Source organism: Euleptes europaea, chromosome 18 (assembly GCF_029931775.1).
Source record: "Euleptes europaea isolate rEulEur1 chromosome 18, rEulEur1.hap1, whole genome shotgun sequence".
Lineage (NCBI taxonomy): Eukaryota > Metazoa > Chordata > Lepidosauria > Squamata > Sphaerodactylidae > Euleptes > Euleptes europaea.
Genome location: NC_079329.1, coordinates 34,115,488 through 34,140,087, shown reverse-complemented (window position 1 = coordinate 34,140,087; position 24,600 = coordinate 34,115,488). Strand labels below are relative to the sequence as shown.

General features: G+C 46.5%; 1 protein-coding gene across 2 annotated transcripts in view; it reads left to right on the top strand.

Moving 5' to 3' along the window:
- Window positions 1-8,534: 8,534 nt before the first annotated feature.
- The window catches only part of SLC25A39 (solute carrier family 25 member 39), a 43,102-nt gene continuing 27,036 nt past the window's right edge, over window positions 8,535-24,600 (top strand). For both annotated transcript variants that reach the window (XM_056863929.1, XM_056863927.1), the window contains exon 1: window positions 8,535-8,591. In XM_056863929.1, coding sequence (XP_056719907.1) covers window positions 8,550-8,591 — 42 coding nt within the window. In that variant the 5' untranslated portion in view covers window positions 8,535-8,549. The remainder of the gene's footprint in view (window positions 8,592-24,600) is intronic.

Sequence of the window (24,600 nt, the reverse complement as noted above, 5' to 3'; positions counted from 1 at the left end):
TTGCCTTGAAAACCCTACGGGGTCGCCATAAGTCAGCTGTGACTTGACGGCAAAACCACACACACAAGTCCAGTCTAACTGCACCCATTGGGATAGCTGGGTTTATTGTCTGTGGACTACGTAATTATTAGCATGGGAGCTGTCCAAAGGGGACAGTTGCAAAGCCAGGTAAGAAGGTCAGCAGTGGAGCTGTCCAGGCAGGGCTGAGGAAAGCATCAGTATGAGGAGATGTTTTAGTAGTCAGGGCATCTTTACCCCTCCTTCCTGCTATCATGAATGGGGTCTTCTGCTCAGAAGATTCAGCACTCCGTTCTATCCTCAAAAGCAGGGCTATTTCATGGGATGCCCCAAACTGCTAGATGTGCACTCCATCAATCACCTGGACCAGGCTTCAATTTCATTCATCACATGCCTAATTCTTAGGGCCCTGAGGATAAATATCAGGGTCTCATAGCCAGACATGTTCACTGGGGGCTCCTGGTCCCCTGATCAGAATGAGGCACCATTGCTAGAAAATGGGGGGGGGGGCAGAAGTACTTTATTTAAATAAATAAATTCAATGTTAGCATTGAAAAAGGAAGCAAAGTTTTGGGCTCAGGGCAAGGAGGAAAGAGGTCATGGGACAATCCTTGGTAGGGCATCAAAGATGAAGGGGATTTTTAGCATTGATATGAATCAGAGTGGTGTATCAGTGTTGCTTAGCCAAGTAAGAAGTGGCCTGCTTTGAGAGCCTTTTTACTTAGAAACACTGTAGCAACACTTCTAACAACAAAACATTATTTTTTATAAAGAGTACTCCTAAGTGCACTTTGGTTCGGTTACAGCTTTTTGATAAAAAGCTATTCTAGAATGGTGACCCATTAATGATATATAATATAATGTAATGAAGATCTGGGGTAAGTTTAATTGAAAACTCGCACAGGGTTGTTATCTAAATTTTTGCTGATCGCTGGTAAATAAAGTAGTACCTATAGATAAATAACATATTTTGGGACATGGATTTCCAAACTCCCTATTGTTCAATCTTTCTTTAAATCAGATTTTCAGGATTCCATTTTGGGGCTGAATGATTTTCCACCTCCCTTTCTTTCTATGCAACTTTGTGTACAATTTTAGGAATAAAGGTCCTGCAGATACCTAAGTTCCTTTGCACCCATGTTCAGCAAGAGAATGTTAAGCTCTAAACCTGAATGAACTTCATGGCAAACAGAAAACTACATCCATCTCACATTTAACTGTTATCCTCATAGAATCATAGTTGAAAGGGACCACCAGGGTCATCTAGTCCAATCCCCTGCACAATGCAGGAAATTCACAACTACCTCCCCCCACAACACTAGTGACCTCTACTCCATGCCCAGAAGATGGCCAAGATGCCCTCCCTTTCATCATGTGCTTAAGGTCACAGAATCAGCATTGCTGACAGATGGCCATCTAACCTCTGCTTAAAAACCTCCAGGGAAGAAGAGCTTACCACCTTCCGAGGAAGCCTGTTCCACCGAGGAACCGCTCTAACTGTTAGAAATTTCTTCCTAATGTCTAGACGGAAACCCTTTTGGTTTAATTTCAACCTGTTGGTTCTGGTCTGACCTTCTAGGGCAAGAGAAAACAACTCGGCACCATCCTCTACATGACAGCCCTTCAAGTACTTGAAGATGGTTATCATATCTCCGCTCAGTCTTCTCCTCTTCAGGCTAAACATACCCAGCTCTTTCAACCAAGAGTGACATTTTCTTCCAAGCAAAGAGTTTGCAGACCTAACACACAACATAAATTCCCGTTCAGAAAGGTAGCCATGTTGTAATCTTGCAGCCTGCCACATTAAAATCTGTTCTTCTAAAAGATGCCAGAAAAATCTTTATTGTTCTTATAAGCTATATTGTGAACTCTAGATCAGAATTGTCATCAAACTTGAACAATAAATGTCTCTTTCATTTACCTTAGCAACGTTTCCTCCAATGAATTTTTCTGTGACTTACCTTTTAAAATCTCTGCAGATTTTTTATTCTCCAGTGGCAGATTTCAGTCTTGAAGACGACGTTCCCTTGGCTCACCCTGCAGGAAAATCCTCACAAGCTATGGGACGTTTCAGGTACCTGTCAACCTGCAGGCAATATGTATCCCACTCAGTAGCTATATAGCACTTGATTGCTATTATAGCGAGACCACCCGGTAAACATAACACACAGCCCCCACTTGATGGCCAGAAAGAAACACTCTCCCCATTGTATAGATGGACAAACAAAGAGTTAAGTGACTCCCCTAAGGTTCTACAAAGTGTCTGTGACAGAACTGTCTGCCTAAGGTACTAGTATGGCCTCAGTAACCATAGCAGCCAGCTAGACAACCAATAAACCTCACAATTGATGCATTTACAGTCTCCCTTGGTGGTCTTATCTTCCATTGTACAGCACAGGAAAGGTCAAAGTCCACTAGAACCTAACACCTGCAAAAGTAAAATTGCCACATATAGGCACAAAACAATATCTTGAACAAGCAACTTTCTGTTTTATCAACAGAAGTATAGTGTCCAGATCATGCAAAGTGATGGTATTGCTTTACTCTGCTCTGGTTAGACCTCACCTAGAGAACTGTGTTCAGTTTTGGGCACCGCAATTTAAGAAAGATGTAGACAAGCTGGAACATGTCCAGAGGAGGGCAACAAAGATGGAGAGGGGTCTGGAGACCAAGTCCTATGAGCAGATGATGAGAAGGAGGGCATCCTGGCCATCTTCTGGACATGGAGTACAGAGTTACTGGGGGTGTGGGGGGGAGGTAGGTGTGAATTTCCTACATTGTGCAGGGGTTGGACTAGATGACCCTGGTAGTCCCTTCCAACTCTATGATTCTATGTTCAGACCAACGATGCCATCCTATCCAATATACTACCACACAACATGAAAATTATGTTAATGACATGAAATATGTTATGTATAATATTTATATATTTAATATTTATATATTTCTACTGCATCCCTAAATTATGAACCAGTTTCCCATCTCTATTGTTTATATATAGATGACATTAAGTGTCCCTCAACAAGGCAAAGTCATCAAGGCCACTTGTTCACATAGGGTTGCCAACCTCCAGGTGGTGGCTGGAGATCCACTATTACAACTGATCTCCAAGCGACAGAGATCAGTTCCCGTGGAGAAAATGGCTGCTTTGGCAATTGGACTCTATGGCATTGAAGTCCCTCCCCTCTCCAAACCCTGCCCTCCTCAGGCTCCGCCCCCAAAATCTCCAGGTATTTCTCAACCTGGAGCTGGTAATTAACTCAGTTGAACCATCTGTGTGAGATGGGAGGGGTGAGGTCACTCACTTCCCCTGAGGACACCAAATTGGGAGGAACAGGGAACACACCAGAAAATAGAGATAGAATTCAACGAGATCTGAACACACTGGAAAAGTGGGTGGATGTGAACAGGATGCAATTCCACAAGGATAAGTGCTGAGTTCTACATGTGGGTAACAGAAATAAGGGACGTACATACTGGATGAGGGATACACTTCGGGGCAGCAGTGTATGCGAACAAGATCTTGGGGTACGGGTGGACCATAAGTTAAATATGAACAGCAAGTGTGATGCAGTGACAAAAAAGCTAATGTGATCTTGGGGTGCATCAGCAGAGGCATAACATCCAAATCACAAGATGTCATAGTTCCTCTGTACATTGCATTGGTCAGGCAGCACCAGGAGTATTGCGTGCAGTTCAGGACACCTCACTTCAAACAGGATGTGGACAGAATGGAGCGGGTGCAAAGGAGAGCGACAAGGATGGAGACCAAGCCCTACGAGGAAAGGCTGAGGGAGCTGGGAATGTTTAGTCTGGAGAAGAGGAGATTGAGGGGGACATGATTACTCTAAGTATTTGAAGGGCTGTCACTTAGAGAACAGGGAGCTGTTCCTGTTGGCAGCAGAGGATAGGACTCGCAATAATAGGTTTAAATTGCGGGCTGGATATTAAGAAAAAAATTTTTACAGTAAGAGTTGTTCGACAGTGGAATCAGCTACCTAGGGAGGTGGTGAGCTCCCCCTCACTGGCAGTCTTTAAGCAGAGGCTGGACAAGTACTTGTCAGGGATGCTCTAGGCTGATCCTGCATTAAGCGGGGGGTTGGACTACATGGCCTGTATGGTCCCTTCCAACTCTATGATTCTAGGACCTAATTCTGGTTTAATCCAGCCTGAAGCAAAGTACTTTAAATAACTTTAAAACAGTCTGACCCACAAGAAACTAGTATTTAAATATGTTGTTCCCTGATTAAAAACAGCTTTTGCTCAGATTTTCTTAGCTGCTAAAGCAAAGAGTGACACTTTGTAGGAAACATCAGGATTGGTGTCTGATAGGAGAAAGCGCAGCTTCTCAGTATCTGGAGAAAGATTTAGGCCCTTTAGAATTGCTCCGAGGAATTTAAGTCTGGGCTTTGTATAAAGAGGACAGAATAAGGTGTAATGAGTTAGGTTTTCTGGAGCGGCCCCACAAATATGGTCCATGGTGTTCGGGAGTAAGGGAGAGTGGTGTAATTGTTTTGTGATACTTCCAGTCCATTCCTGGGGTGGGGTAGAAATGCCCCCATAGCAAACAGTGAGGCTACACCCCCAGAAAAGGAGGCACTGCAATATCGTAGTTCGAAGGGGATCATTCTCCAGTCCAAAGGGGTTAGGAAGCTGCCTAAAGTCAACTCCACCCCCAGGAATGCCTCCCCACTCAAGCCGGCGCGGGCTTCTGCTTCCAGGATTTTGCTGCTGGCATAGCAGTGCTGGCAGTGGAGTCTTGTGCAGCGGTGTGGCTTACTGGTGCTGCTGTGTTTGCCCCCATGCCAGCATAGGTGCCACTTTATTCCGTGATAAGGTGGCACCTACACTGGTGCAGGGTCACGTAGACTCCTAAAGCGCTTCAGCCCCCCACTTTAGGATTGCAGCCTCAATCTCCTCTGGAATTATTATTTTAACAGTGTAGGTAATCTCACTAAAAGATATGACACTCCCCCTCCCCCCAAGCCCACACACTCCTTCTTCCAGGGCTGAACTAGGGATTTCATATTCACTACTGTTCACTATCTTAGCAAACATAGGGTATAGCCTCTGTGTTTTTCTTGATAAGATTTGAATTTTACATAATGGCATTTCACTGTGGGCTTTCAACGTTTCATGGCGCCTTGACTGTGTGATGGACAAGATCTAGGAGACCCAGGTTCAAATCCCCTCACTGCCATGGAAACGTGCTGGGTGACCTTGGTCACTTGCACATTCTCAGCCTAACCTACCTTAAAGGATTGTTGTGAAGATACAATGGAGGAGAGAAGATCAATGTAGGCCACTTTGGGTCCCCATTGGGAAGAAAGGTGAGGTATAAATGAAGTAAATAAATATTAGTTTGTTTCATACCTCCTACGTAATCTAGAGAGGGTCCACCCTTTGCATCTGAAGAAGTAATGTCTAGTCTTCCCAATCTTATGCTTCAATACATTTTACTGACATGAGATTCCTGTTTAACGTTGCACTTCTTGCTTAAACGGGCTCATCACTACATAGTGTTGCACTGTGATTCCGTAGCAGAGAATTAAACAGGAGTTCAGTGGTACCTTAAGTCTCACAAAGTTTATTCCAAAATATGTTTCTGTGAGTCAGAGCTCTGATCTGAATTTTATGTAGTTACACTAAAGCCTGGATTCCCTGCATTTCATGCTGTTTGTTTTCATGTGTGTTTGTGTGTGTATATAAAGTACTGTCAGCTCACAGCCAACTTATGGTGACCCCAGCAAGAGCTTTCAAGGCAAATGAGAAGCAGAGGTGGTTTGCCATTGCCTTCCTCTGCAGAGTTTTCCTTGGTGGTCTCCCTTCCAAGTACTGAACCTGCTTAGTTTCCAAGACCTGACAAGATTGGGCTATACCATGCTGCCTTCCCTCCATTTGCTTTTATACCTAGGGTTGCCAGGTTCCTCTTCGCCACCAGCAGGAGATTTTTTGGGTGGAGTCTGAGGAGGACGGGGTTTGGGGAGGGGAGGGAATTCAGTGCCCTAGAGTCCAATTGCCAAAATGGCCATTTTCTCCAGGTGAACTGATCTCTATAGGATGGAGATAAGTTGTAATAGTGGGAGATATCCAGCTACTACCTGGAGGTTGACAACCCTATTTATTAGGGTCCCTCTTTGCCACTGGTGGGAGGTTTTGGGGCGGAGCCTGATGAGGGCGGGGTTTGGGAAGGGGAGGGACTTCATTGCCATAGAGTCCAATTGCCAAAGCGGCCATTTTCTCCAGGTGAACAGATTTATATCAGTTGTAATAGCAGTTGTAATAGCAGGAGATCTCCAGCTAGTATCTGGAGGTTGTGCAAATAAATTGTAACCGGCTCTTGCGATATATGCAAATTGGTGATGTTATTATTTACATTTGCAAAAACATACAAGGTTACAACAAGCGATACAATCGTGTACTTATAGTAGCCGGTTGCTACTCAAAGGAAGTCAGTCCCGGTTGACGATAACTTTACAAGGTAAGTATAAAAACTTATTGTTTAGTAAAGTCTTTTTCTTTTTTCAGATGAAAATTTTGAAGCGTAGTTGAAGCTGAAGCAAGACGGAGCTGGGAGCGTCCTCCGGATGAAACCAACGCTTTCGCTGTTAAAAACAGCTTCTTCAGCCAAAAGCCTCACAGTATACCTATCCCCACAAAGCAATAAATTTTCTCAGCTTTGTTTGTCTCGTTCCTCTCTACGCCTAGCAGGCTGCTTGAGTGGCATCACCAATTCGCACATATCGCAAGAGCTGGTCACTATTTATTTGCACAGCTTGACTTGTTAGTTTTCGGTGCTTCTTTTTGTTACGTTAAAGTATCTGGAGATTGGCAACCCTACTATTTATACCTCTTTCTAAAACGAATGCCTGATGAGGGTTCACTGTAGTGGATTGCAAGTGCATTATTAGGGGTGTGTGAAAGCACCCTTAGCCTTTAAAGTGCAGCTTTTTTTTTTGTCTCGTTCCTCTCTGCGCCTAGCAGGCTGCTTGAGCGGCATCACCAATTCGCACATATCGCAAGAGCTGGTCACTATTTACTTGCACAGCTTGACTTGTTAAGTTTTCGGTGCTTCTTTTTGTTACGTTAAAGCAGTGGTTCCCAACCTTTTTTTGACCAGGGACCACTAGGACTTTTTTGTTCGGTGCAGGGACCCCAAGGTTCAAAATAAAAATTCCGGGAATTTGAAAATAAACTTCAATCATAACTGTTAGTTAAACATTAAACTTAGAATAATATTTGAATATATATTTTTATAATAGAGAACTTTTAATTGAAAATATTAATTTATTATGGGTGTATAACTTTGTTTCGCGGACCTTAATTTAGTTCTCGCGGACCCCTGGGGGTCCATGGACCCCCTGTTGGGAACCAGTGCGTTAAAGTATCTGGAGGTTGGCAACCCTACTATTTATACCTCTTTCTAAAACGAATGCCTGATGAGGGTCCACTGCAGTGGATTGCGTGTGTGTGTAAAGCGCCTTCAAGTCGCAGCCGACTTATGGCGACCCCTTTTTTGGGGTTTTCACGGCAAGAGACTGACAGAGGTGGTTTGCCAGGGCCTTCCTCTGCACAGCAACCCTGGACTTCCTCGGTGGTCTCCCATCCAAATACTAACCAGGGCTGACCCTGCTTAGCTTCTGAGACCTGACGAGATAGGCGTGTGTGAAAGCACCCTTAGCCTTCAAAGTGCTCAAAAAGGGCAAGAGTCCAGTAGCACCTTAAAGACTAACAAAAATATTTTCTAGTAGGGTATGAGCTTTCGTGAGCCACAGCTCACTTCCTCAGATAAAGCTAGAATGTGAATCCATCTGTCTTTAAGTAGAGGAGAGTGAATTCAGACAAGCATTAGTATGTAAATGTTAACAGTATGTAAATGTGAATAGCAGGCGTGATGGGATGAGGTGTGGTGTGCAGAAGAGTCTGGGATGTCCAGGGGAGAGATGGGTGTGGAGAAATCAGCACTGGTAATGGGCCATGAATGCAAGGTCTTTATTCAGCCCAGGTAAATGCATTGTCTTTAGTTTGAATATCAACTGTAATTCAGCAGTTTCTCTTTCCAATCTCCCTTTAAAATTCCTTTGTAAGAGAAATGCTACCCTCAAATCTGCAACAGAATGTCCTGGAAGGTTGAAATGTTCACCTTCAAAGTGCTGAACTCCTATTTCATTCCTGCCACAGGAGGTTCCCAGAGCTACCGTTCCTAGACCGGTTATTGCAGGCGCCGCTCTATCCCCCGGCGTCTCTATCACTGTCAGGGACCGTTTGGCCGTTCAGGCGGAAAACCGTTTCCGCTTCAGACCGGAAGTGAAGGCCGGAGGCGGCCTCCCCTCCCCAGGGTTCCTTGCGCGCCCTTACCCGGAAGCGTGGCTGGCTGGCGCTGCCTGGGGGGCGCGTGTCGCGTTTGCAGAGTCGGCGGGGCCGCTGTCGGCCTCCCTGCTCTGCCGGCTCCTCTCCCGTTAGCATGGCCGGGAAGGGCAGCAAACGGGCGTCCTGTTAAAAGCGCCGGTGATGCATTTGTTGGTCGGTGGATGGGGGCCAGCGGCCGACACGCACGTGGCTGGGAAGGACAGGTGAGTGGCGGGGAGGTGAGTGGCGAGGCCCAAGTGGCCCTGTGCTGGGATGTCATTATAATTTAAAACGACAGGGCGCTTCTTCCAAAGAAGCCCACGTGGTTCTGCATTTTTTTCATCCTTACAACAGCCCTACCTGGTAGTCTTGGCTGTGCATTTCGATCCCTGGTTCCCAACCAGGGGTCCGTGGACCCCCAGGGGTCCGCGAGAACTAAATTAAGGTCCGCGAAACAAAGTTATACACCCATAATAAATTAATATTTTCGATTAAAAGTTCTCTATTATAAAAATATATATTCAAATATTATTCTAAGTTTAATGTTTAACTAACAGTTATGATTAAAGTTTATTTTCAAATTCTCGGAATTTTTATTTTGGACCTTGGGGTCCCTGCACCGAACAAAAAAGTCCTAGTGGTCCCTGGTCAAAAAAAGGTTGGGAACCACTGATTTAGATATTTAAGTCCTGTTTTTCTCCCCAGTAGGGATCCAAAGCCCCGTGGCGCAGAGTGTTAAGCTGCAGTGCTGCCGTCAAAAGCTCTGCTCACGACCTGACGGAAGTTGGTTTCAGGTAGCCAGCTCAAGGTTGACCCAGCCTTCCATCCTTCTGAGGTCGGTCAAATGAGGACCCAGCTTGCTGGGGGTTAAGGGGAGATGACTGGGGAAGGCACTGGCAAACCACTCTGCAAACAAAGTCTGCCTTGGAAACGTCAGGATGGGACGTCACCCCATGGGTCAGGAATGACCCAGTGCTTGCACAGGGGACCTTTACCTTTTACCGTTTAGGGATCCAAAGTGCCTTATGACATTGTTCTCCCTTTCTTTATTTAACCCTGGCAACAACAAGGTTGTGAGGTAGGCCTGGGTGAGAGAGAGTGGCTGGCTCGAGACTACCCACTGATTTGGACCTGGGTTCTGGGATGCTGTTCTGACACTCTTAACTGGTACATCAGGCTGGGTTCTCCAAGGCTGAGAGAGACTGGCCCAAGGTCAGCTAGCAGAGTGTAGTTGTTTATTTAAAAGCAGATTATATACCACGTTGCTGAAAGCTGTAATCACTCGACATATTCTTCATTAAAAACAAACATTATTTATTTAATTTTTCAAATTTATAGCCTGCCCTCATCCCCAGCAAGCCAGGCATAAAACCATTGCATCAGCAAAAACACAGACTAACATAAGTCACTGTTACTCGGAGCAGCAAATTACAATAAAATAGGATGTTGGATAAGGGGTTGAAATACCCACGTCCTTGATGGCTTTATTAGAAATCCATAATCTCTGTGTCCTGAATCTTGATTTTTTGCCATAGAGGAAGAAACTAGGAATGTAACAGCAAATACATATGTGAATGACACGTTCTGTATTGGCTCCAGTGTGGACAAGAGACCCAATATGGTTTTTGGTTTGTGCCTGTTTGAGGTCCGAGTGGTGGAATAGTTAGACTGTCAAACTAGGATCTGGGAAATAATGGCTTCAAATCCCCACACTGCTATGAATTTTGTTGGATTACCTTGGGCCTGTCATTATTTTTCAGCATACTGTACTCGACAGGTTCGGTGTGAAGATCAAATGGAGGAGGGGAAAACCGTGAAACTCCCTTGAGGTCCTCTGCGTGATAACAGAAATTGACAGCTAGTGAATTCCTTGGTTGAGTAGTGACTGGAAGCCAGGTCCCCCCACCCCAGTGCCAGATTCTGTTTCTGACAGGCTTCTCAGAAGTGAAAGGTTGGGTGAGGGGATAGAACTTAATATAAGACCAATGATTCTTTAGTCCACCATGCTTGTTGTGAAACAACCCGCCAGATGCCTTTGGAATCACCCAGATGCGGCAAGAAAGTTCCCCTGCCCTCCAGCTTGTGTTATTCAGAGGACTACTGCCTCTGAGAGGTTCCATGTAGCTATCTCGAGAGCCGTGGTAGACTTCTCTAGGATTTTTTTTTCCTGATCCTTTGCATGAATATCAAGGTTTTCCCTACTGGATTGGCCCTAATACTGCCTCTACTGCAGGGTCCTCTTTCCCACAATCACCAATCAGAGATGCCTTTGGGAAACTTTTAGCAAGACACAAAGGTCTTCCTCTGTTATTGAGAGGTAGGCTGCCTCTGACCATGGAAATTTTCTAATTAGCTGTTGCAGCTAATAGTTGTTGATAAGCCTAGCCACCATGATTTTGTCTAACGTACAAGTTGAAGGCATCTGGTTGTCTGTCCTGGGTTTTTTTCTTTTCCATTTTTTCCTTTCCACTTTAAAAATATGCAGCCTGTCCCAGCCCTAATAGACAGTTGAACAAAGCCTTTTCAAAACTGTCTTTTTAGAGTTCAATAAGATTTCTATCACCAGACCAAAAACAAAACAAAGAAGCAGGGGGAAAAGTACAAATCCTTTTCAGTCCTGTTATTTTAACGCTGATGGATCAAAAGCAGAACGGTCTTAACAGTGTTTGTGAAACGGGTCCAGATTGCGGCTGCCTCCGTCTTGTCTGTCCTGCATCCCGTGATATGAGTTTGTGTCACTCACCCTTTTACTGTGGGCATCTGGTGTTTTAGTAGTTCTTTTAGAATGTTTGCTATTGGTAATAAAAGTACATCTGGGGAAATAGAACGTGCTGGGTTGTTTGAAAGAAGAAAACCAGTCCAAGATGTGTGGGACCTATGTATTTGGCTAAGCATTTTTTTAACCCTTCCCCTACTTCCAAACGAAACTCTTCCTTCCCTTATAATAACTTACTTACGGACACAAAGAGGAAGGAATGTTTCTATTGCTTCTGTGAGGGGAATTGCAAAAACTTCTTGTGTTAATCCTCTCTAGTCTATCCCTTTAATTGGTGGTATGTTTGGGTAGGGAAGCATAGAGATGTGAAGGATAGGAAGTGTGTGTCTTGGGGAAAATGTGTGCTTCTCTGAAGACTTTGACAGTTTTTGGAAAAACGAAATTCTGGGGAGCACTAAAAGACAACAACCTCAGTGTAATATTTTCTGGTTTTGAATGTTTTTTAGGATGTTGACCTTACTCTAATGTAGTATTGTGATAGTTAACCCCCCTCCAAAAATGTTATACACCAAAAACAGATTCTTACAAGTCATAACTAACTTGTATGCAAATGTAAGACAACCCTCCCTCTTTTTTTAATTACCTGGAAAAATAGCTTAGTCCTACATTGGAGTAAATACTGTACTTCCTTTTGTTTACTACACCATTTCTGTTTTCAGTATTTGTCTTTTCCTACTTCTTACATAGCAGAAAATGAAAATACTTGTGCTAGAACAGGGTACATCACATTATAGCTTTCTTGCTGTAGTACGGGTTATCCCAGTTTTGCTTACAGAAAGCGTTGTGAATTCTCCCAAGAGTACAACTTTTTATGTACCAGCAAAGTTATAAATGCTGCATTCCATGTTAAAACTGTAAAATAAGTTTAAGCTTGATTTAAAAAAATAAGAACTGCATATATTTAAACAACAACAACAACCCCATTTCTGCATATATTTAAACAACAACAACCCCACACGGCTTCAGCATTTCTTGAAATTGTACATCCCTAGCAGGAAACAGCATGTCACAACTCATCTTCTTTGTGGAGAGACTCAGGCAGTAACCATCTCTTCCACCTCCTAATCAGTGAAATGGATGTTATAGGGATAATAGTGGGTGGGATGGCAAGCTTTCCCTACTCTTTTCAGTAAGTAGAATTACCAGCATCAAGGTAAGGCCTGGAGGTTTCCCCAGAATTATGCTTGATCTCCAGATTATCGGGCCATTTATGCATGGGTACTTTGCCTCGCGTTGTCCGGTGAACTGCTTCGGGAGTTCTCTGCTTTGGCTATAAAATGGCCACTAAGTTCAAATCAAATTAAAGAGTTGCGCTGCAATTTTGGGGGAGGGGGAGGGAATGCAGGGTCTCTCCCTTGGCTGCTTTTCATTTACATTTGCAATTTTTTTTTTTTGCTGAAATTGCACTGGAAAACAAAAAAGGGGGGTGCTGGTTGAATAGGACAAGATTTCCCACCCTCCCCTCACAAGCGTCCTCTTGGTCAATTTAACAGCGAGTGCTTACAGACATCAGGAGCGAACAGAGCTGGGCTTAACTCCCCCCCCCATCAGTTTCACAGCAGGAGTTTTCTTATGATCAGCTGTGGTTCAGAGGGTCCTGCATGACCCCCTCCTTTCCATAAGGTTTCAGCCCTGGTGGTGTTGACAGAAACCATAGGGGAAGGTTTGGGACGAGTGCTGGGGGGGTCATGTCTATTGTGGAACTCTTTTTTCACTCCAGAGATGAAGTGAAAGAAAAATATTTCCTCTTGCTTCACAGCCACCGCCACTCAGACATGCATTTCAGCAAGGCTGCAAGAGCCAGCATGGTGTAGTGGTTAAGAGCGGTGGTTTGGAGCTGTGGACTCTTATCTGGAGAACCGGGTTTAATCCCCCACTCCTCCACATGAGTGGCGGAGGCTAATCTGGTGAACCAGGTTGGTTTCCCCACTTCTACACATGAAGCCAGATGGGTGACCTTGGGCTAGTCACAGCTCTCTCAGCCCCACCTACCTCACCTGTTGTGGGGAAGGGAAGGTGATTGTGAGCGGGTTTGATTCTTCCTTAAGTGGTAGAGAAAGTCGGCATATAAAAAACAACTCTTCTTCTTCCTCCCTAAATAATGTTGGTACTTGAATTTCCTGCTCTTCATAGAACAGGGACTTCTTCGCTGCCACCCGCTAGCCGGAGGGGCTTGAGGTGTGTGTCTGCGGAGGGGGGGGATCCGCTGCTGGGTGATCTGAGCTGGGACAGTGCCTCCTCTGCTGGCCGCCTTTTGCTTCGGGAAAGAGGCAGGCAGTCCGGCTGGGCAGTTGCGCCTTTTTGCTGGGTGCAGGCAACCCTAACCCTGGAAGGGACCGGGCGAGGAGAGGGCTCATCTGAAGGGGCAGCGATTTGGTGGTGGAGGATTTCCTTCCCCGGAGGAAGCCGATTTAGCAGGGCTCTTCTCAGCCAGTTTGATCCTGGGCTGGTTCACAGGTACAGCAGCCCCTGGAACTAGCTTCCCAGCAAACACACAAAGAGAGCAATCCTCAACAGGTCTGCTCTGAATATTACTCAAGTCTATTCAATGAGGCTTATTCCCAGGAAAGTGTTCTTAGAGTGGGACTGAGAGAATCGCACTGATTCCCCCTCCCCATGGTCAGAATTACAGCGAGTTGTTTCTAGACATCCAGGATCCAACAGAGCTGCGCTGATTTCCCGTCCTCCGTGTTCTTGTGATCCCTGTAGTGAGATAGCCAGGGAAAAAAGTGTTTGTGTGTGTGTGTGGTGGTGGTGGGTCCTTTTCTGCTTTGGCTACAAATTGCCAATGAAAAAATAATACCTATGCTGAAATACCTAGTAGTTCATTAGTGGAGTATAGTTTTGTTAGTTGTTTATTACATTCTATATAGAGCCATCATGCTGTTGTTTTTGTCTGTCATTGGCTATAAATTGGCCACTTGGTTCAGTTAAAATGAAAGAATCCCGCTGCTGGGCTGGCGGAGGCTGGTGATATGTTTCAAAACAAGCCTGTTACAAAGCAGTGTTTTCAAGGGGAGGGACTCAAAAGCTCCATATTTTCTCTGGGGATGCAAAATTGATCACAAGGTACTCCTGGAATTTCTTTGGGGCAAAAAGCCCCCATGCATAGAGTTCTGACAATTTGGATCAGAAAGCTGTGCGTCTGCAGAGTGGCAAACCCAATTCAAGTTTCCCATGCATAAATGGCCTAGAAATCCATTCCCTGAAAGGAATAGCAGCTTTGGAAGGGGAGTCTATGGTATACCATAGAAGTTAAGAGAAGAGAGAAGAGTTGGTTTTTTATATGCCAGCTTTATCTACCATTTTTATACGCCAGCTTTCTCTACCAAGAAGAATCAAACCAACTTACAATCACCTTCCCCTCCCCGCCCCCACAACAGATACCCTGTGAGGTGGGGGGGCTGAGAGAGCTCTAACAGAGCTGTAACTTGCCCAAGGTCACCCAGCTGGCTTCGTGTGGAGGAGTGGGGGAAACAAATCCAGCTCATGTGGAGAAGTAGGGAATCGAACCTGGTTCTCCAGATCTGAGTCCACCACTCCAAACCACTGCTCTTAACCACTATACCACGCTGGCTCTCCTAGATGGACATCTCATACCCACTCAGCCCCCTCCTCAAACAGCATCATCCCAGACACTGCCATCAACTGTCCAGGAATCCTCCCTAGCCAGAGTTGGCAACCCTATCAATAATAGGCAGGGGCTGGAGACGTGTCAGGCAAATGACCAGCATGGAGAATACAACAGAAGTGTCCTGCATACCAGCACTGCCCCCCCCCCAAATTCTCTTTTTCTCCCTCTTAGCTAAAAAGATTTGTTTCTGTATGATGAACAGAGGTAAGCGGTTCCCAACATCCCTCAAAAGAATCATAGAGTTAGAAGGGACCACCAGGGTCATCTAGTCCAACTCCCTGTGCAATGCAGGAAATTCACAAATACCTCCCCCCACACTCCCAGTGACCCCTACTCCATGCCAGGAAGATGGCCAAGATGCCCTCCCTCTCATCATCTGCCTAAGGTCATAGAACCAGCATTGCTGACAGATGGCCATCTAGCCTCTGCTTAAAAACCTCCAGGGAAGGAGAGTTTACCACCTCCCGAGGAAGCCTATTCCACTGAAGAACCGCTCTAGCGGTTAAAAAATTCTTCCTAATGTCTAGACGGAAACTCTTTTGATTTAATTTCAACCCGTTGGTTCTGGTCTGACCTTCTGGGGCAACAGAAAACAATTCTGCTCCATTCTCTATATGACAGCCCTTCGAGTACTTGAAGATGGTTATCATATCCCCTCTCAGTCTTCTCCTCTTCAGGCTAAACATACCCAGCTCCTTCAACCTTTCGGTCTCCAGATCCCTCACAATCTTTGTTGCCCTCCTCTGGACATGTTCCAGCTTGTCTACATTCTTCTTAAATTGCGGTGCCCAAAACTGAACACAGTACTCTTGGTGAGGTCTAACCAGAGCAGAGTAAAGCGATACCATCACTTTGCGTGATCTTGACGCTATACTTCTGTTGATGCAGCCCAAGACCACATTTGCCTTTTTGGCTACAGCATCACACTGCTGGTTCATGTTCAGTGTTGGTCTACTAAGACCCCAAGATCCTTTTTGCACACAGTACTGCTCAGACAAGTCTCCCCCATTCTATAATCATGCATTTTATTTTTCCTACCTAGGTGCAGAACTTTACATTTATCTCTGTTGAAATGCATTTTATTAGTTTTAGCCCATTTCTCCAGCCTGTGAAGATCATCCTGTATCATCCTGGCTCTGTCTTCTACCGTTTTTGGAGAAGCTTGGCTCCAAAGAAGCTTGGCTTTGGAGAAGCTTGCACTCCAAAGAAGTGCATTCTCCTTTCATTCCCCCCTTTTCTGTTGCTGCTGCCATCTCTGTCGCAGAATTTTGGGAGCAGAGCGCCCCTCGGCAGGGCTCAAGCTTTGGTGCGAAGCGGGAAGGAAAGAAGCCCCGTGTGTCGTTCTTTGAGCCTTCCAGTCGTCCCTTGTCTGCTGTCAGCTCCTCGCCTGACTGCAGGTGGAGCGTGCCTCCTGTTCCCAAGGTTGCCTGGCGGGGAGGAGCAAATTCCACTTTGCTTCCTGTGTCCTGTGTTTTTCTAGCTAGAAGAGCCGGACGGAGGGGGCCGGATCTGCGGCGATTGCAGCAGCCGGGCTGGCTGGCGGGCTGCCGCTTCGCACTGAGCCCCTGGCAACATGAGGAGCTTTGACCGGGGACTCGGCTTAGAGAGCGTGCCTCGGTTTCCACCCCCTTGGTGAGGCGGTTGCGTAATAGAAGCCTGGGGGAGGTTAGGGTGGGTGGGTGGGAATGTTCCTGGAGAAGTGAGGATAAGATGGGTGCGAGGGGGGGGCCTCCTGCCTCGTAATAATCAGACACGCGCACGCACCCCTCCCTTATATAATGGCATATACAGAAAATGGGCTCTTGGCTCTCTGTAGATTACCGGGTGAAAATAAGTTTGTTTGCAGTACAGGTACATTAAGACCCATTTTTAAGCTGCTTTATGTTTTATGCTATGCTGTTTTAAAATGGTGGGCTTTAATCACTTTGACCATGTTTTATGTTTTGATTATGTTTGGTTTTTTTAGCTGCATCGGGCAGGTTCCCTGGAAAGGCAGCATAGAATTTTTCCAAATAAATATATAATTTCTTTTCGTACGTAGTTCAGCTCTTAAAATGCTTGGGGGGGGGGTGCCGAGCCGTTGTCCCCCCAGGATGTTGGCTTTGCTTTTTAAAAATCCGTAATGCCAAGAACTTTTAATCAGCTTTTGGGAGGATGGAGACGGGCTGTCAAATGTCATGAGGTCCACCAACATATGTGAAGCTTAGAAGGTGGCATACTGGAGTCCTCTTAAAAGTTAAAGCACAGCTAGTGTGCTCAGTGATTCTGTGTGCCCTTGGGCCACATTGTTGGATCAGATGGATTTATACTTAGTCCATTGTTCCATGCAAAAACCCTAATACCACCATGAGGAAAGGCTGAAGGAGCTGGATATGTTTAGTCTGAAGAGGAGAAGGCTGAGAGGAGGTATGATAACCATCTTCACGTTCTTGAAGGGCTGTCATATAGAGGAGGGTGCCGAGTTGTTTTCTGTTGCCCCAGACAGTCGGACCAGAACCAACAGGTTGAAATTAAATCAAAAGAGTTTTCGTCTAGACATTAGGAATAATTTTCTAACAGTTAGAGCGGTTCCTCAGTGGAACAGGCTTCCTCAGGAGGTGGTGAGCTCTCCTTCCCTGGAGGTTTTTAAGCAGAGGCTGGAGGCCATCAGTCAGCAATGCTGATTCTATGACCTTAGGCAGACCATAAGAGGGAGGGCACCTTGGCCATCTTCTGGGCATGGAGTAGGGGTCACTGGGGGTGTGGGGAGAGGTAGTTGTGCATTTCCTTTATTGTGCAGGGGGTTGGATTCTATGTGCTACATGGTCTAGTGGAAGCTGTCCGGTGGATCACAGTCCACTTTCATTACTTCACAGTCCACTTTAATTATTTCCCACCTTTGTCCCCAGCGGGAACCCAAAGTGGCTTTCATTGTTCTCCATTTTATCCTCCCAGCAGTTCTTTCCTTTCCTTTTATCCCTTAGAAGCTCCTTGATCCATTGATCTTGAGCAGCGTAATTTTAAATCTAATGTTTGAGGGATATAAGGACTGAAATAAATCTTGACACTGACAATGTAGGCTTGGGATCCCTGTCACTTAATAACAAAGGCACTATATCAGACACAGAGGCATTAGATTTATATATTAATAGGGGAGAGATATAACGTGATCGGAGTTCCTCATTAAAGCGGCATTCCAAGAGGGCATGAGCTAATGAGTCAATAGAGCCAGAAGAGCAAGGACAGGTCCTCTCTGGTTATGCTATATTCAGAATTCTGCCTTGCTGCATAACCATAGAGGAGGGGTTAGCATTCAGTCCAGCTAAACAGAAGGCACGAGGAGTTGTCAAATAATAGGTATAAGCGGGCAAACCGCATGGTGGTGGTATTCCGAAAAACTGAGATGAACAACTGCGACGAGTTCGAAAAGTAGTGCTGCCGCAGCAGTTCTGCAAGGTAGGTTAGGCTGAGTGTGGGTGACAGGCCCAAGGTCACCCAGCAAGCTGGCGTGGCAAGAGTCTGGATTCAAACCTGGGTCTCCCAGATCCTAGTCTGGAACTCTAATGACTGCACCACAGTCTTCTGCCAAGCCCTGTTGATAGGTGTCGAAAAAAGGGGGACCCTGTGTTTTCTAGGTGTATTGAGATGGAGCAGGGAGAGAGGAAATGGAAGGAGAATCAGGTATGCCTGGCTGGGTGTTCCAGTTCTGTGATTGCCTTACGGAAGGGTACAGTGGTAGCTTCGTAGCTGAGCTCTGCAAGCATGGGTGGGTGTTTGGTCTGCTGATTGAGTGCGAAACACAGAGCTGGGAAGGGTCATCTAGTCCAACCCCCTGCACAATGCAGGAAATTCACAACCACCTTTCCCCCCCACTCCCTCTGTAATCCCTGCTGTATGCCCAGAGCAAAAACCCACCAGGATCCCTGGCTAATCTGTCCGGTGAAGGATGAGTTATGCTGCCACAGAGACGTTTGGAGGTCAGAAGCAAGACAAACATGTTTTCACTGAGAGCCAAAGTGAAAGGGGGAAGCGACCCAGCCGAGCTAGGGCATAATTGTTCCTTGACCCCTGGCGGAGGCCTAAACCTTTAATGTGCTCTGGCAGTGTAATCGCAGCAGCCGATAAATGTCAGAGTTCGTTTTCTTCACAGCTTGCAGCTTTCCTGCAATTGTTGATAAACCCAGTAAGTGCCTAAAAGCTTTGGCTGCCTCTGATCACTTCTTTTGTTTGTTGGGAAGTTGTGTAAGGAAAGGGGTGTTATCTTATGAGGAAGGAGCGGGTTTGGAATTCTTCATTCATTGCAAATCCTGAGTGCTGGGGTCAGGAATCCACGGTCGCTGCCTGTGTGTTTGGTTGGTGTTTTAAGAAAAACTTCCAGCCTTTTAATTCTTATGCAAAGAAGGGAGAAACTTGCAATGCGCCTCTTTCTGACACAACCAATAGGAATTCAAATGCAACGTGCTATCACGGGGTCCCCAACCTTTTTGAGCCTGCAGGCACATTTGGAATTCTGACGCGCCAGGGTGGGCGCAGCAGCAAGATGGCTGCCGCAGGAGGCGGAGTCAGCCACAAAATGATTGCCACAGCTTAACTTCAGTAGCGCAGTGCTGATAACTTGTGCTGATGCTGGCAAAGCAGCATCTTAAAAAATCTCTACAGCCTATCACATCTCCAGTAGTCAATCAGAAACCTTGCTGGGCAAAAGCCCTCTCTGACCTCACCCACTTCCTAAAAAACACTTGGTAGGCACCATGGCTCCCACAGGCACCATGCTGGGGGCGCATGGACTATGTGTACCTCCCCTGTGGAAAACAAACATACAAATTATGTCATCCTAAGGACACTTCTCAGGAAGTAAGCCTCAATGACTAGACCTGAGCAAGATTCTAGGTGACCTGCTTAGGACGGCACTCCTATACTGGTGTTCAGTTACTGCCTGTTTAGGGACAGGATGAGGAGAAATGTAGAGGCCAGAGTGTTAAATTTAATGATTATAGGTTCGACTAGGATCTGAGAAGCCCAGGTTCACGGCGTTAGTCTGCCATAATATTTGTTGGGTGGTTCTGGGCTAGTCTCTCTCTAAACCTGCCTACCTCACAGGGTGGTTGTGACGACGAAACAGGGAAGGGAGACCCATGTACAGTGCCCTGAGCTCTGTGCAGGAAGGGTGTCTTAAAAATGGACCAGACAGAAGCATCAATTCTTTACTTCTAAGCAGAGATAATAGTTACAACCCTGACAGTATAAATCAGGATGATTTAAGAAGTAAACTTTTAATCTACTTTAAAAGTGAGATAGAAGGGGCTTGCTCATGTGTTACCACGCAACTCCGTTTTCCTGCCTTCCAGGCATTTCAGTTCATGGAGAGACTTGGGTGCCTCGTGCTGAATTTTAAGAGTAGCCGGTGTTGCCTGGAAGCAGCAGCAGTGTATATATCTCCCCCAGGGAGTCCACTCATAGGTACTACAGATGCACAATTGCTCAGTTATGATGCAATATGTTTCAGGGGCAAAGTTGCAAGTTTGTGAGGCAGTACGGCCGGCCTCTGCGTTCATGCGTGAAATACTTTCCCACTCGCTACTCTTGTTTTTTACATGCAAGCCTGGCTTTTTTTTTTTTTGTCATCAAGTAACAGCCGACTTATGGTGACCCTGTAGGGTTTTCAGGACAAGAGACGTTCAGAGGTGTTTTACCTTTACCTGCCTCTACGTCATGCCCCTGGTATTCCTTGGAGGTCTCCCATCCAAATACTAGCCAGGGTCGGGGCTGAGTGCATGTGACTGGCCCAAGGTCACCCAGCAAGTTTCCATGGCAGAGAGGGGATTCAAACCTGGGTTTCCCAGATCCTAGTCTGACACCTTAACTACTACACCACGCTGTCTAACAGGCTTTTTTAAAAAATGCAGATCTGTGGGTTTTTAGCACTGGTGATCAAAATGGGTATAAACATGTGTGAGTAGCGAGATCCCTTCTACACGCTCCATCTTTAGCCTCCATGAGTTTATTAGAGTTTGTATATATTGGGGGGGGGGTTCCAAACCTAAACTTTGGATACATGTTCATTTCACTCCATATTTACAGGTGCAGATTGTGCATATGGGTGGGGACCCCACAGTGAGAAACAGTTTTAAGTTAAAGAAAGACAGGGGTGTTGGAAGGATCATCAGTCGTATCAGTACTGCACTTCTTAAGTTTTTTAAAAATTGGCTTCATTTATATCCTGCCTTTCCCCCCAGTAGCGATCCAGAGCCCTTTACATCACTCTCCTCTCCTCCCTTTTAGCCTCACAACAACCCTGTGAGGTAGATTAGGCTGAGTGTGTGCGCGACTGGCCCAAGGTCATCCAGCAAGCTCCCATGGCAGAGTGGTGATTTGAACCTGGTTTCTCCCAGAATACAGCCTGACACTTCTGCATAAATGAACATAAGAAAAGCCATGCTGGATCATCAAGTCCAGCAGCCTGTTCACACAGACGACTTCAGCAGCATTACCACAGCACCTAATATCATAGGCATGCTCCTTTGATCCTGGAGAGAATAGGTATGCATCATGACTAGTATCCATTTTGACTAGTAGCCATGAATACCCCTCTCCTCCATGAACATGTCCACTCCCCTCTTAAAGCCTTCCAAGTTGGCAGCCATCACCACATCCTGGGGCAGGGAGTTCCACAATTTAACTATGCGTTGTGTGAAGAAATACTTCCTTTTATCTGTTTTGAATCTGTCACCCTCCAGCTTCAATAGATGATCCCGCATTCTAGTATTATAAGAGTGGGTGAAAAGCTCCCTGTCCACTCTCTCCATACCGTGCATAATTTTATAGACCTCCATCATGCCTCCCCTTAACCGGCTTCTTTCCAAGCTCTCCTTGTAGGGCAGTTGCTCTACTCCCCTGATCATTTTGGTTGCTCTTTTCTGCTCAGTCTCTGTCCTCTGACCCTGCCTTGGTCACCTGGGTTTGGTCTCAGAAACGCCCTGAGCAACATACACCATAAATCCAAAGAAGGCTTCATTGAAGAAACTGAAGAAAACCTATTAAAAACATTAGCAGCGTGTTCCAGGCTGAAGTGCCCCGCATATTTTTTTTATTTCGCCATCACTGGGAAACTGGGACCCATACCTGCTTCGCATTTCTTAAGAGCCCCTTTAATGCGACCTTTTGTATTTGCTCCTACATCAAAGCATTTACTGAAGGAATATCAAAAATCATAGCCCAGCTTAGCTATGCAAATGACCATTGCTAATGGCTATGCAAACAAAGGAGCGGGCGAGTGGGAGGGGGTGGACTTTCTCCTCTTGCATCAGGACCGTGAATAGTCATTTTAAAGGGCGGATTTAAAAAAGCAGCTTTGAGCAAGCATCAAAATCGAGCCTGCATAAATGGCCAGAACTGACTAGCTAGCTCACTAGAGTCCTAACACAGAGTAGTTGGTTCCAGAGCATGATACAGGTACTTTTTTGGCAGCATGGAGGGGTCGGAAGGAAAAGGCTAAAAGGGATAAGGATTCCTCTCCCATACCAGATTCACAGCTGAACTGTGTGAGCTAATTAGCAGGCCTGAGTCGACGGCCTTGACGAGAAAAAGCCAGCGCGGGAGGGGGGTGGCTAACGTGGCAGATAACCGGCAAACAGTGAGCTTAGCTGGAACCAGCTGGAAAATCCAGGGCGGCCTCTTTCTGAGCAGCGGCTGCCTCAGCCAAAAGTTGCTCCGCCACCCGTTGTTGAGCAGCCTGAGCCTGAGCCGCTTCCAAGGCGGCGGCCCGAGCTGCCACGGCGGCCACCACCAGCAGCTCAGCCGCTTGCTCCAGTACCAACTGGATTTCCTTATGCTTGCCCAGTAGCGGTAAAACCTTGCGGGCAAGCTCCACGGAGGAAGAACCAAACTCTGGATGTGGCACCTTAGCCACATCGTCCTCCGACGCCATGTTTGGCGGTAAATCCATAAGGGACAACATTGTCCTGGCGGCTACGTTATGCGCGTCCCGGCTGCCCTGGTTGAGGTCCGGAACAGTTCCACTCCCATTTCCTGCCATTGGGAATGAGGAAACGGACCCTCGGCTTGGGACCGCCGGTTCCCGGCTCAACCCGCGAACCGCAACATCGTCAAACAGCTGGGTTAAGAGAGTTGCGTCCTCTTGCGCCAATCGGGTCTCCTTCAGCAAGACGTCCAACCACCAAAGTTCGTTATGGGCGCTGAGATCCGCGCCCCGCGTCTCCCAGGGGGCCGCTGCTGCCAGCCGATGCCACTGATCCACGACCAACCCAGTCAGCCGGTTGGACTTGGCTTGAGTCCGCTGTGCCTCCGCAAGGATAGCACGCAGTAGATCAGGATCCTCAGGGAGCTGACCCAAAGCTCTAACCCGACCTTCCGGCGAACCCTCCAGGGCTCCAGCCAGGGCAAAAAATATAGGACACAGGACTAGTGTCTAAATGTCAGCTCTAGTCCCGTGATAATCCCATAAACAGACATCAGCAGACAGGTAGTCTGAAAAGAGTTGATTTATTGGAAAATCCACAGGTTAACAAAAGCCAAGGGTCAAATAGACGCTAGTGAAAACTATGGGAACAGTACAGGGCATATATGGAAGAGCAAAGGGCAAATCGGGGTGGATCTGGATACCGTGGCAACCCCCCTCCCAGGAGCTAGGAGTCTTCCCACGGAGAGTAGTCTAAACACACTGTTTACAGGATACAGAACTGGCCAAGGCCAGCACCTGGAGAAACCACAACATTCCTTCTCAGACCATGTCTGACAGGGGGGCAGCATTGTTAATCTGAAGTCATTTCTTCCTCTGCCATAATACTAGGACTCAGGGGCACCTAATGAAGTTGGTGGGCAATTGGTACGGGATGGACAAAAGGAAATACTACTTTATTCAGGGAATAATTGTGGAAACAGCTTCCGGTGGATGTAGTGATGGCCATGAAAATAGATGGCTTTAAAAGGGGGTTAGACAGATTCAGGAAGGAAAGGTCCATCAATGGCTTCTAGATATGGGAAGAAAAGGGGACCTCCAGATTCAGAGGATGCAAACCTCTGAATACCTGTGCCAGGAGGCAACATCAGGGGAAGGCCTTGGCCTCTTTGCCCCATTGTTGGCTCTCCAGATTAGTCAATAGGCTTTGGTGTGACATAGGATGCTGGACTCGATTGACCACTGGTCTGATATGGCAGGATTCTTCTTATGTTCTTCTCAGGGGGAGGCCTTGGTTTCTATGCCCTGTTGCTGGCCCTCCAGAGTAACCAGTTGGCTCCTGTGTGAAGTAGGATGCTGGCCTAGGTGAGCCACTGGTCTGATCCAGCAGGATTCTTCTCATGTTCTTCTCAAAGGAAAGCCTTGGCTTCTCTGCCCTGTTGTTGGCCCTCCAGAGTAACCAGTTGACCCTGGTGTGACATAGGATGCTGGACTAGATAGTCCACTGGTCTGATCCATCAGGATTCTTCTCATGTTCTTCTCAGGGGAAGGCCTTGGCCTCTATGCTCTTGTTGTTGGTCCTCAGGAGTAACTAGTTGGCTCCTGTGTGAAGTAGGATGCTGGACTAAATAAGCCACTGGTCTGATCCTGCAGGGCTCCTCTTATGTTCTTAAAGAGAACAGACTCCTGAAGTGGGTTGGTATGTGACCTTTGATCCCGTTGTTTCTGCAAGAAGCTCAGAGGCTTCACATTATCAGCTCGACTTGCATCATCCTGCTGTGTTCTAAGGTGCTGACTGTACAAGCCACATGTGTCGGAAGATGGACCTCTCCCCTTTCTGCAGCGGCGCAGATAGTAGCTACGAACTAGCACCGGTTGTCGGGCGGGGTTGCCGCAGGAATCGAGGAAACTTGGCACAAGGAATGT